Raw genomic sequence first — 13,422 nt, 5'->3', positions numbered from 1 at the left:
GCTACTGATGCAAACAATAATAACAGCTCACCATTTTACCTTTTGCTTTTATTCAGACACATACAAATAAAATAATTCATTTCAAGCAACATGGCCAACATCAGTCATTTCAGCTGCTGTTCACATTTATATTTTTGCATGCCATCACTTTACTATTAAGTAACGTCAAATATGTCCCCACAGCTGTTTATATTGTCTCACTGTACATAAACGTAGAACTGAGCATGCAGTTAGCATTTCGGTGTCACCTCTGTCCAGTGTCACATCACATTCAATGTTTTTGCTGCTGTTTCTGTGGGAAGAAGAACTGAGTACTTCACAATCAGCGATATCACAGATATGTCATGTTGGAGGTGAACGTACAGTGAGCAAAATGGAATTATTACAGTTTTTTTCTTCATTAAATAAACCTATAGCAAAAAGAAAAAAACATATATCGTTGGTTTTAATAAAAGCACTTTTCCATGCATTTCTGTGCATATCCATATGCTCTTTTGATCTCACAATTCTTACAATAAACATTAATGGAAGCTACAGCAAGGCAATTACAACACAATACAGAAAAAAAGCATCCAACGGTTAATACTGTTTTCTCCATGTTTGTTCCAGAAACATATCTCACTGCCTATATGCATAAAAATGTCATGGATCAGTCTGAAGATACAAATAATACAAATGGCTTGCTCTTTTTTTGCAATAAATATTACTATGTTACACTGGAAAACAAATGCTTAGTATCTACCACAGAGAAATGATGCATGGCATTTGTTATGAAAAGCAGTTTCAGCAGGTGCTTGCATTTTGTGATTAAGTTCTGTCAAGCTTCTCAGCTGGGAGGTAGGCGCCACTAACACACTCTTACAGAGAGCACTGTGAAATTATTTGTACATTCATTTTTACATTTCATAAGTAAGCTTATGGCGTCTTTACATAGTTTAATACAGGACAGGTATGAAGAGATCATCAGGGGGCACATTGATAGAATAGAGCAGCTATAATTAATATGATACAAGATACATACAGGAGAAATGTAAATTGCTACTGAGCGTTGGCATATCTGAGGAAGCTGCTTGTTAACTGTAGCACTAGGGGAGGAAGGGCATACAGCAGCGGCAGAACAATCGGCTGTGGACAGGTGATGTCGTCCCCACACAATGATAACGAACCCGGTAACACATGTCTGAGGCCATAGACAAGTAATGTGTGGTGGTTTCTCAGGTTGCTAGAGGTGTAAACACATAATCCACCAAAGGGACAGACACTCTGTTAGTTACATTAGGAGGAAAATGATCTGTTCAGGAGTGAATCTTAAGAAATGTATATAGTTGGATTAAATATTGGTTTGAAAACCTCTGTGAGCTTTCCTCTTTTTCATTTAACACAAGATTGCCTTTGTGGTACTTGAGCTCTTATATACTTGCTTTTTTTTTTTAGGCAGTGGTACGGTTAGAGAAGCAAGCTCAGCTTGTGACCATTAGCAGATCAGACTGTGGTTGTACTGGGCAGCTTCCAGGTGTGAATGTGTGTGACTGTGCGAATGTCATCACGGCGTTCCTGCAGAAGAGAGCATCGCTCTCAGTGAAACTTCCCTGAATGAATAAAGGTTAAAAAAATGGCATTTTTCCAACAGGTCCTCTGCACTAAACGGCAATAAGTCATTTGTTATTGTCTTACAAAATGGCATCTAAAAGCATTTTTCATCTGATGCTTCTAGCAGCAGGACATTATTATTTGTCAGTACCTTATAAAACTGTTACAAAAATAAATACAATACAAAAAAAGGATTCATTTGACCCGTTTTCTGATCTTCCTCAGGTTTGGTTAAGTTCAGACAAAAAACTACTTGGTTAATGTTAGGAAGAGATTGTGGTCATGGTTTAAAAAAAACAGCGTTGACTGCTGTTAGGAAATGGGCAACAAACAGCAATCTCCGGTGTTTTCACTCCATGACGTACATTTCAACCTCCTTTTTATGAACTATTGTGGCACTAATAACAACTTCCGCTTTGGTTCCTGACATAAAAGAGTCCTAATTCACACCGCCACTAGGTCATACTTAGCTAAACATAGCTCATTTTACTCATTTGAACAAACAACTAAATGGCCTTTTAGACCGAAAACAGCCCTACATTAAAAAATGGAAGGGGCTGCGTTGATGAGGGTATGTTGCTTTAGGTACCAGTGAGACAATGAGGAAGGATTATGAAGTCATATTATAAGGAAGAATTTTACTCTGAAAAGTAAATAATTTTATTTTTAATCACAATGATCACGAGGTTAACAGTAGAAGTACAGCATCAACATTACAAAGTAATCTACCAGGAATGTGTGCCAACGCTGCACTGCGTTGCTACAAAAGTTGAGCCAGGTTCAGCTTTTTTGCCAGACGAATCACATCTTTCTGACTCCACACCTCCAGATTTTTTCATTTTCAAATTTGTAGCCTTCAGCCCCAATCGACACTAACTCAATTGACATCACTTGAGGCAATTTGTCAGGCTTCACACAGCTCCCTCTGGAGCCACAAAAGGCTTTATGCAACTTTTTTCTCTTATGCAGTAGTAACAACTGTACACAGACTTTGATGTGTAAAATCCCTGGAGTTGAGATCACAGCACAAAAAGCAGCAGCAGTGAGAGACATATGAATGTGGGTAACTGCAGACAAGCTCTATTAGATTCCCTACAAAACTTTCCCCAATTGTTTTTGACTTCACTTCATGCGCAGTGCACAACCACTGCTCCAAAGCAACACGAATGCATGGTAGCCATCATGTGCACGCTAACAAGTACAGCAGTTAAAAGCAAGTATATAAGCGCTCTTACACAACAGCATTTAAGGTTTACTAATGACAATAGTCATAGTAGAGTGTAATAACAGCTCACTAAATAGAAGGCTAAAGCAGAAGAATAACAGAGGTGTCAGCTAGAATGAAAGAAAGGCCATATACAGCTTTCCGTGACGCACTTTCAAATGAATCATGATTTCAAATGGCCCTGGCTGTGTGTTCAAATAATGTACCTAATAAACTAGCCACTTTGTGTACATGGCAGATACATTAGGAGCTAGTAGTTTAACCGTCCTACATACTGTGAGTGTCCCCCAGAAGACAAAAATGTGCTTGACTATACACTGTACTGGCTGAGACGTGCAATGAACCAGTTCTCAAACAGTGTACTTTGATAAAATCTCTCATGGTGTTGCTCCAGTGTCAGATTCAGTCAGTTCATCCTACCCATCCTGCCACTGGTCTGTGTCTCTCAGTACTTACCTGTCAGAGCACAGATGTTGGTGCAGGCGTTTCTCAGACTGTAACAACAGATGATCTCTTTAAAAGTCTTTCTCATCTCCTGACTCCTGAAGGCATAGATCAGCGGGTCAATCACAGAGTTGCACATGATGAGGATGAGGTACATGTTGAAGTGCGACATGAAGCACACGCAGTAGAGGTTCCGCGGACACGAGATCATCAGGATCAGGTGGAGGAAGAAGGGAGCCCAGCAGACGATGAAGATCCCCAGCAGGATGGTCAGCGTGATGGCCCCCTTCATGCTGGCCCGCTGGTGGATGGAGTTGTAGCCAGGAAGGGCGGCGATGCGCTTGACGTGCGAGCGCGCCAGCATGAACATGTGGCTGTAGAGGGAGGCCATGATGAGCAGCATGGCGAAGAACATGGAGACCAGGCAGATGATGACGGGGGTGGTGTCTGAGTAGATGATGAAGACGATCCCGCAGCCCGTGCAGAAGGTCCAGATACCGCCGATGATGCAGCCGGCTCTCCTCACTGTCATGATGTTGTGGTACCTCAGTGCATAGAAGATAGTGACGTACCTGTAGATGATAACATATGTTGATTTCTGAAGTAACTTATGATTTTCTAACAGCCTTTACTAGCTACGGAGGAATTACAGAAACTAATGAGGGCAGAGACATCTGAGATGTCTAGAGAAGTAGAAATATGTGCCTGTGCAAAATAACACTGCTTTGTGATTTGCTTTTTACCAGTAATTTTTGGGTACCAAGCCTATCTAGTCACTGCAGCTATATGGTTATTCTGTATCACTTTATTTTACTGGGCCTGCAAGTTTCTCAGAAACAATGTTCAGTGTGCCCATTTATTTCTTTGAGTTTTAAAGGGGCTCCAGTAATTTAATATTGCAGTTCCACCAAGTTGGGAGACATATGAGAGACATTTAAAAAAAAAAGAATGGAAGCAGCAGAGATCAAGATATTCTGACTTTTAGTCCCTAGCATGGGGCCAACTCCAAAAAACGCTGGATCCTACATTTCCCATGATGCAACTCAATAGCATATTTCATTAAAGCCACCCCTTCCTGATAAACGCCAATGCTTTTCAAAATAGTGCAGTAAAAACAATGCAATAAAAAAAATATTGTTAAAAATGTGCAGTCTCCCAAACAAAGCCGAGATAACGCTGATGAAATGCTTATGGCGTCATCAGCAGAAGACATTTTACAACAGTTTTCACAGGCTGAGTCGTATTCCTCATGATGAGTAAACTAAACTTCATGTGTAAAATCAGTGGATTGCCCATTTCAGAAAGAATCAGGAAATGATATGGTAGTTACATAATTGGGCAGGATTAGAGAGAGAATGTTGATTTAAGTTTGTTTGATTGTATGTTTGCCTAAAATTTAAAACCAAACAGAAAGACAAATTTTACATTTTTGCATGTTCAGGTGAGCTGCTGTGCACTGGCTGAAAGATGGGTACTTTGAAGAACATTATGCTACAGTATTCATTCATTGGAATTAATTGAAAGAGTACCAATTGCACATTGCATCCATGTCCAAATAGAACCAAATTACCTTTCCAGGACTATTTTTAAGAAATTATTATTACACATTAATTCTGATCTAGCCCATTAGGGACCTGAAAAACCAGTAATTCTGGACACCAGTATGCTGCTCTTGTTAGCTAATTACATTGCACAGCCTCTGTTGTTAGACAGCCTTATCTAAGTTATTGTTTTCATGTAACATTTTCATTAGCTGATCTGAAAGAGTGACCCTGTGCCTTGTTTCAGGACAAAACAGAGAAATGTAATCATGCAAACTGACTCTTGTGAGAGTGCATTTCATTTAAAAGTAAGTGTCATATAAAAGTGAGAAATAATGAGAAACAAGTACAAGAGTGTGTATCCGTGTACTGAAACTGAGGTGATACTGTACACGGATTTCAGGACAGTGATGAAAGTGCTTGTATCTATCCATACACGCCTGCCTCCATCATTACCTGTCCACAGCGATGGCCAGGAGGCTACACATCGACGCAACCACAGAGATGCAGATCATGGAGTCAAACACATTGTCCATCTGCCTGATGAAGTGGTCCTCCACCACCAGCTGTCTGTTGTTGAGGAGGTAAATGATGATGGTCTCCCAGGCGTTGGACACACTCACCAGCATGTCCGCTACTGCCAGACTGCAACCACCAAACAAGTTAGGTTTAGCTTTGATCATAAACATTGATGTTTCTGTTTATGTACTTTCTCCCCATGAATCCAGGAGCCCACAGAGTAGCAGCTCTAGCAGCTCTAACACATTCACGTCACAGTGGAAAACCACAACAAGCATACAGAAGTGAGGCCCAGGGATTGTCTTGTCACTCAAATGCTAAGTCAAGACACTAGTCCTAAACATTTGGACTCAAACAATTCATAAAGCACTCTTTACTAAATTTAACACCTAAATATGTCAAAATTTAGAAACTGAAACACCAACAGAAACAGTTAGTGCTATATCAAATTCACATAAATCATCTATTTATCTATTTCCCATTAAATAAAATGCACTTTCAAATAAAAGACAGCAATGTTCTCATCCCACAGTGATCATCTCTGCCTGTCTGTCACTCTCTGTAGAGATACACTCGAGACACCTCAAAGAAATCATTCAAAACCACCTCAAAGCAGTGACCTGAATGTCTGCTCAGTGTCTGAACACACTGCCAGCATCAACTGAGACTCTTTAGCTTTGGTCTTGAGGAAGGGATTAAATCTTTCAAGTCGTAAGGCTCAGATCCAAATAAAGTCCCGCGTAATTGGTGTTGATGTCAAAATTTAGCTGCAGATCATTTTCTGATTCTGTCAAATTGAGTCATCACATTTGTGACTTGACTCTGACATCCAATCCAATCCATGCCATGTGTCATGAGTCCACATGTCTGCCAGGAGGAATTGCATTCGCATGTAGAGAAAACAGGTACATCAAAGTGTGTTTCCATCAACCACAATTATGTAATTACTCTGAGCAGGGTACAAGATTATAAGATCAAAAGAATGTCAGAAACTCTTTCTAGTTTCACCATGGCATTTTATTAATTCACTTTTATTACATGTTTTATGTCAGTTTTGGATTTATTTGTTTCCTCTGGCAGCACATACTGTGTGATATTTTTGTAGGGGGAAAGAAGAAACATCATGATTTATTTGAAAAATGTGTTTCTGTCAAGCTCAAGACATGCAAATCTTCACTTTCAGAGGATGAATAGGCCCACTTTGCTACCTCAGGGGAGTGTAAAAACATTATTGTGTAACTGAGCTTTTTATTTTAATATGTGATGTTTTCATTCAGTTCATCAGCAGTTTGATAACGATAATATTACTACGTTGTCTGTTTTTTTTTTGCTTCAGAATGTGCAGCCTTCACAGCTGAAATATGTTAATAAATCTAGTTACCTTATAATGAGTAGAGATCCCTGTTTTTAGGAAACCAAACCTAAAGTGGCACTGGCCCCCTGTTATCTTTCTTTCTTTCTTTGTTCCTCTCTCTCTCTCTCTCTCTCTCTCTCTTGCAATGGGAGTCAATAATAATCCATGCAGCTTCATTTCTTTTCAAAAACAGACACAGTTTAGTCCAAAAATCAATCAACCATTAAGACCCATTTTAAGAAATCTATTTAGATTTTGTTAATTAACAGGAGTCCACATCCATGCTAGCAGCTCTGTGCTCATCTTAGTTTAGCGTGTTAGCGTGCTAACATTTGCTAATTAGTACTAAACATGAAGTACAGATGACAAAATTTGACCTGTTGGTGGCACTGAAAAATCAGGGGATCACTAACGATATTAGGATTCATTCTCTGGGGACCATGAATGTCTGTACAACATTTCAAGGCAACCTATCAAACAGTTGTTGAGATATTTCAGTCTGGACCAAAGTGGTGGGCCGACAAACTGACCGACACCGCCGTCCACTTAGCCACACCACTAGTGTGGCTAAGAATGATTTAAAAAAATCTGCAGTCTCATTGAGTTTGCTGTAGATGTAGGTCTACTGGAAAGTAGTCGCAATGGAGGAAGAAGATGAACTTGCAGAAACATTAAACATGTAAATTGGAGACAGTATAGACTTTTACACTGAACAACCAGGCACAGCAGGCAGCTGCCCCAGGGCCCCGGAACCTAAGAAAGCCCAAAGTCTCAGGGTTCAATGTGATAAAGTGCAGATTAGTTTGTTACTACTGTATGCACCACGAAAGCACAATATAAATTGAAATTATCAGGGGCCTTAAGGGGGCACTTGATTATTACTTAATCCTAATGCCCCATCTTGATGATGGGCCCAAGTTAGGGTCTAGTTTTAAGGCCTTTATTATTTTAATTTATGTGGTTCTTACGTGGTGCGTAATCCTTAATCAATTTGTGGTTAATCAAATTAAAAGATTACATACACAATGTCAAGTTTGCACAAAGAGTGGAAGAAACGGGGTTCACTCGGGGCCTACAGCTCCTTTTTCCCCTGGGGCCCCAATCCGGCCCTGGATGTATTTCATAAAGATAGAGGATACACACTGAAGAGTGACACTTTAAGTTTAATATACTACTACTACATTTCTACCATACATACACTACCACTGCTAAACTGCTACTACTGCAGCCCTGGTCAACATAGGGCAACATGTAAAAGCATGGAAAACTCATTCTATAAAGAGTTTTGAGCCTATTCCACTATTCCATTATATTTTATGTTGTGTGTTCACCTGCAGACAAAGAAGTACATGGGTGAGTGGAGGTTCTTGTTCTTTACTATGGCGGTGATGACCAGGATGTTCTCCAGCAGGGAGATGATACCCAGGATCAGAAAGACCTGAGGAGAGTAGAACACAGTGTAACAGAGAAGAATGGAAGAGTTAAGATTAGGATAGTACCATGGTCTAAAATGGCATAAAGTATGGCTCCCAACCTGGGCATTGTTGCCCCTCCAAAGGGTCGCAAGATAAATCTGAGGGATGACGGGATAATTAACTAGATAGGAAAGAGGAAGAAAAAATACTACTATGCAAAATTCTGAGAATTTTTTCAGGCTGTTCTCAAATGTTTGTGTTTTTTCCTGAGAAATACTGGAGGGTTTTACCTTGTCGGGACTTTAAATCTAATAAAATGAATCAATGTGAGAAGGGTAGGTCACTCTCACACCAAGAAAGGTTGGGAAGCAGTGGAGTAGAGTATTAATGGTAAAAGCTGCAGTATAATAGTGTAGTAATAGTGAACAGTTAACTGGATGAAGCAGAACATACTGAAGTACAGTAGAGCGCAATCAAGTATTTAAAAACAGAATGATATTTAAAGTAGTTAAAATTTTACGTCAAAAAAGCTGAACAAAAAATAAAGCATTTTGGGGATAAGTACCAGTACCAGTTCATACCTCCACAGCGATGTGGACCTGTTCGCATGCTGCAGGTTTGGAAGTGCTGGTCTTATCTGGTAGCAGTGAAGGGGGCAGGGTGTAGTTTTGGTGATAGTAGGAGTAAGCCCAGGTGGAGTTACCCAGAAGCACCTCCTCTTGGTAGGAGGACTCATCAGACGCATTCATCGCTGCTGTGGCTGCGGTCCAGATCACTGCTAGTCTATTGTGGATGCCATTTTTGAAGCAGGCTGCAAAGGAAAACAGATGTCAAAGTGAATGTCTGTGCGGCAAATATGAAGCTACCACGAGCAGTCGGTTTGCTTAGCTTAGCACAAAGACTGGAAACAGGGGGAAACAGCTAGCCTGGCTCTGTCCAACGATAACAAAATCTGCCCCTTAAGCATCCCTAAAGCTCACCAATTAACATGTTATAGTTTGTGGCAACCTCACTGTGATGACAAGACATAATGTCTTAATGTAATGTGTTAGTGTGCTTTTGTGGTTTTGTCACCTTCAGACAGAACCAGGCTAGCTATTTCCCCCTGCCTCCAGTCTTTATGCTAAGCTAAGATAACCTACAGCTGGTGGTAGCGACATATTTACCATACAGACCTATCTAGTCTCCGGAGCTAGAGCTTGTCATCTACTTCTCGCCAAGTGCTGTGTTACATAATGCACCCCTTTTTAAGATGATTTACAATCATTTCATGTTCACACAAGATACAAATCAGTCTAAAATTAGTCAGACTTTTGCACTGGATTAGGTCAGATGAGTTTTATTACCAGTGGCCAGTTGTTTTTGTGATGGCTGGGAAAATGAGAGATTTCTATAAAATTACATAAAACAGTCCCAATCATCAAAAGATGGCATTCAAATGATGTGCCATTATACGTCAGTAAAATAAATTTAGTCTAACCAAACAAAATGGCACTGAAGGTTGTTTTGAAAATTCCCCTTTGGTTATGAAAGAAAAGAGACAAGGGGCCCTAACGTGAACCTCCGACAGCAAGTGAATGGGACACAAGAAAGCCTCAGTGTTAAGCTCCTGGCCTCAGCTGATGAGATGTAATGAGACCAGACCTGAAAGAGTAGTTTTAACTCTTCCCTGCAGGCAAGTGCTTCCCCTGTTTCTTAACTCATGACCTGACTAACGGGCCCTCGGGTGATGTCAAATGACACTATTTGAATTGCTTATACATTTGCACAGGGATAATATAAACTCTTTTACTCTCTTTTGCAGAATCATGTGGTGCATGAGGCATTTACAGGACGAGAGCTGCTGCCAAAAGCTGATAAAGAAAACGTCCCAGATATACAGAGGGAAGCGACCACACTGATGACAAAATAAAACCATTCAAGCAAGGTTAAGCGATAAACTTAATTTTCCATTATGCCCACCATATTTGTTTGGACTGCAGTCTGCCTCATTTCAACAGAATGCCATTATCCCAATCCCATTACAAAGTGACACTATGAGCTTAGCGGGTACAGTAATTAACCTTTGCTGCAGGGCTAAATGAAAAAGCCATGCCAGTTATGTTTGAGTAGTTAAGACTGCTGTCATGTATGTGCTTTGAATACAATAATTGGAGGAAATATGAATGATATCAGCATAACTGGAATTTAATTTCTCCAGTACTCATTGACACAGCAGTTATCCTAAGCTGTTTAAAGATGAGAAGCAATTACTGTGACTCTTATGTTGGAACTATTTACAATTTCCTTGCCTTTAAACTCTTAGTGCCAATGTCATTCAAATCCCAGTGGCTGGAGCAAGCATATTTCTATTAATTTCCTTTATATGGCGTTTCTTTTCCGAGCATATTAACAGTTTACATTTCTCACATCAGGTTATTATCTATTAATATCAGTATCATACTATATTCTTCCTAAATATACAGAAAGTGTTAATAAGATCTCTCTAACCTGTTGCAATGATGAAAATATGCCTATATTTAATATCGTAGATGTTGATGTTTCCCATATTGAATCCTGCATGATAGCAGGAGATTATTATTGACCATCTGTCAAACCTACACACACTGATGGAATAATATGTAAAGGACTCTAGATGTAAAATTTAAAGTAACAAACACAGGAATTACAATAATTTCATTCTTTCTGTAAAAAAATGGAAAAGAAAAATCCATCCTCTTTTCACAAAAAGGAGGAAATTAAACAGGTGTTGCATGGTGCTGTAGTTCAGACTGGATCATCTAGATCTAGACATCAAGCTCAAGTTCAAAAGATGCTTGTAAAAGTAATAATAATATTAATAATAATAAACTTTATTTGTATAGCACCTTTTATAAATGCAGCTCAAAGTGCATCACATGAAAATAGACATAGAATGAGCATAAAAACAGGGATAGAATGCCATAATTAATGGAACATAAGATGGAAAATGAAACCCACTTGATAATAATGATAAAAATAAGATAAAAATAACAATGAAAATAGAATACATAGAATGCATAACATAAGGTGGAAAATCAAACCCACTGAATAAACTAAAGTAAAAAAAATAGAGTCCATAGAATGCATAAAATCAAGTAAAATACAGCATGCTAAAAGTAGTGCAGCAGTGCAGCAGTGCGAAGCAAAGTGCAAAGGGCTTCTGCATCCGGAAGGTCACGGCTACGTAAAGGCTAAAGTGAAGAGATACGTTTTTAGCTTTCTTTTAAAAATACTTAGCGAGCTGGCTTCCCTCATATCTATATTGTGGAAGTAAACTTTCATTCACTTGTTTATCATTGGGGTCTTGAGACAGATGGCTATTTCCACTGCCATACAGATCACTGTGTGAAAACTCTCTGAGCTACTCGTCCAGGAGGAAGGAAGTATTTGAGAAGCTTGTATTGTTAAAGAGCCTGTCTGGCATTTCCTGAGCGATAGTCACCTTTTGTTGTCACTCAGACGTCTTGATTAACCCAGTCTACAACTTCTTGTTTTAGTCTTTAGCCTTGTTGTAACAGTAGAAAACCTTGGTCTGAAGAATTCTACAGCCTTGTTGTGAACTTCTGTCTCCGCTGCGCAGTGAATGAAACTCATCTGAAGCAGCCACAGAAAGGGACCTGAAGGAATTGTTCTTCCACAATAGGTAGTGTGTTCCAGAGCTTTGGGGCGTAATTGAGGCTGCATCCCCGATTTTCTTTCGGCTGTTGCTGGGAACCTCCAATAAAGCAGCAGCAGATGATCGCAGTGTTCTTGAAGACAAGTAGTTAACAATGGAGTTAGCAATGTAGCTGGGTCCTAGCCCATTAAGGGCTTCGTATATTAGGAGGAGACCAAATGGTTCTGTGTGGGTTCAGGGACAACCCAAATTACTTTTAGGATTAAAAGTATGATTTGTGCAGACTTTGTTTGATTTGCTGCTGAATGGACCCGAGCGGGGAGCTCTAAAGTACAAGGGGGCCCTCGGGTACAGGGGTCTAAGGAGTCACAGGGTCCCTAAGCCAGAGCATTTTATCTTAGTTTTTTTTTTTCAAAAGACCGTTACTAACATTTCTTGTTGGAAAGTAACAGGGCTCGGTCAAAGGTAAGGATCTCTCGATCATTTCTGATCCTGATCCTATCCTTATTTTTATTATATATTTTCTCCCCACATAATATAGCTGCACAGTACCTACTTAAAATACAGTGAGCCTACATTAAAATTAGTAAAGCAATTTAAATATGACAGCTAGGAAGCTGCTTTGCCCATAAGATTTTGTATAGTGCCCTGTAGCAGTAGTTCCCAACCGGTGTTTTGTGTGCCCCAACTTCTGCAACTGCTGGGAATACATGGAGCTAATTTGAAAAAATAGAAATTATATTTTGGTTAAAGGAGAATATATATATATACAACCCTGTCTCCTAGAAATGACATTTATTTAAAACTAATTTGCAAAAGCAAATACATTTTGAAAGAAACGTAATGCCGACTTTACATTTTCTATTAATAACGAGGAAATGTTAACGTATGGTGCAAGCCACAGAATGTTGATACAGAACCTGTGAGTACTCTCTCACTGACAACTTATTTCATTTAGTTTCCGACAAAACATCCGATCTTGCAATACAAACATTACATATTTTAAAGTTAAGTTTAGACCCTCACAGCACTGGGGTCTTGGTTTATTACAGAAAAACATCTGCAGGGCACGAGCCATGACGTATTAATTAATGGCTCTGCCTGCGGGGGGCCTTTGCTGTCTTTTATCTGTGCCCAGGAGCCCATTGTCTTAGGCTATAATTCATCCATGCTGAGATGATGACAAATACAAGTATAGGAGTAGTAGCTGCAAGCAATGACACTATGAAGCACACTCTTTGTAGTACTAACTATGACATAAATGGGCTGCTTTGGGTTTTTTTTTTTTTTGGTGTAAATCTATGAATCCCCCCAGTAACATTTTGAAAATTGAAAATGATTTTATTTTCATATAGCTTAATGGAGCATGCTGGCAGACTGTCAAAGCGTTATTTATTCTAAAATTGTCTTCCACACCAGTTAATTTCAAGATCAAGGTTCCGCAAGAAAACATCTTTGGAAAACCAATGTCAGATTTTCGGAATGTTTTGTTTCAAACGTTGCATCATGGTGCATAACAAAGAGCTCTCAGTTTTAATGGAAACCTCAAACTACATGAAAATCTCTCAGCAGGCATTTTTGTATTAGCTGAGGAGTCAACAGCCACGCCAGTTTATGAGCGACTCATAAATAAGAGGAGAAAAACCTGGAGGAACACATTATGAAAGTGCTTCTACATGCGATTCATGTGCAGCTCG

At 39.5% G+C, this 13,422-nt stretch overlaps 1 protein-coding gene across 3 annotated transcripts in view; it reads right to left on the bottom strand.

The window, feature by feature from the left end:
* Nucleotides 1-30: 30 nt before the first annotated feature.
* mc5ra (melanocortin 5a receptor) overlaps nucleotides 31-13,422 on the bottom strand; it is a 51,882-nt gene continuing 38,490 nt past the window's right edge. For all 3 annotated transcript variants that reach the window (XM_044207946.1, XM_044207944.1, XM_044207945.1), the window contains exons 2-5: nucleotides 8,670-8,899; nucleotides 8,005-8,111; nucleotides 5,257-5,445; nucleotides 31-3,831 (exon numbers count right to left, since the gene is read on the bottom strand). In XM_044207946.1, coding sequence (XP_044063881.1) covers nucleotides 3,261-3,831; nucleotides 5,257-5,445; nucleotides 8,005-8,111; nucleotides 8,670-8,837 — 1,035 coding nt within the window. In that variant the 5' untranslated portion in view covers nucleotides 8,838-8,899 and the 3' untranslated portion in view covers nucleotides 31-3,260. The remainder of the gene's footprint in view (nucleotides 3,832-5,256; nucleotides 5,446-8,004; nucleotides 8,112-8,669; nucleotides 8,900-13,422) is intronic.

Source organism: Siniperca chuatsi, linkage group LG9 (assembly GCF_020085105.1).
Source record: "Siniperca chuatsi isolate FFG_IHB_CAS linkage group LG9, ASM2008510v1, whole genome shotgun sequence".
NCBI classification, from domain to species: domain Eukaryota; kingdom Metazoa; phylum Chordata; class Actinopteri; order Centrarchiformes; family Sinipercidae; genus Siniperca; species Siniperca chuatsi.
The sequence above is the reverse complement of the archived record's forward strand: the minus strand, read 5'-3'. Positions and strand labels throughout refer to the sequence as shown.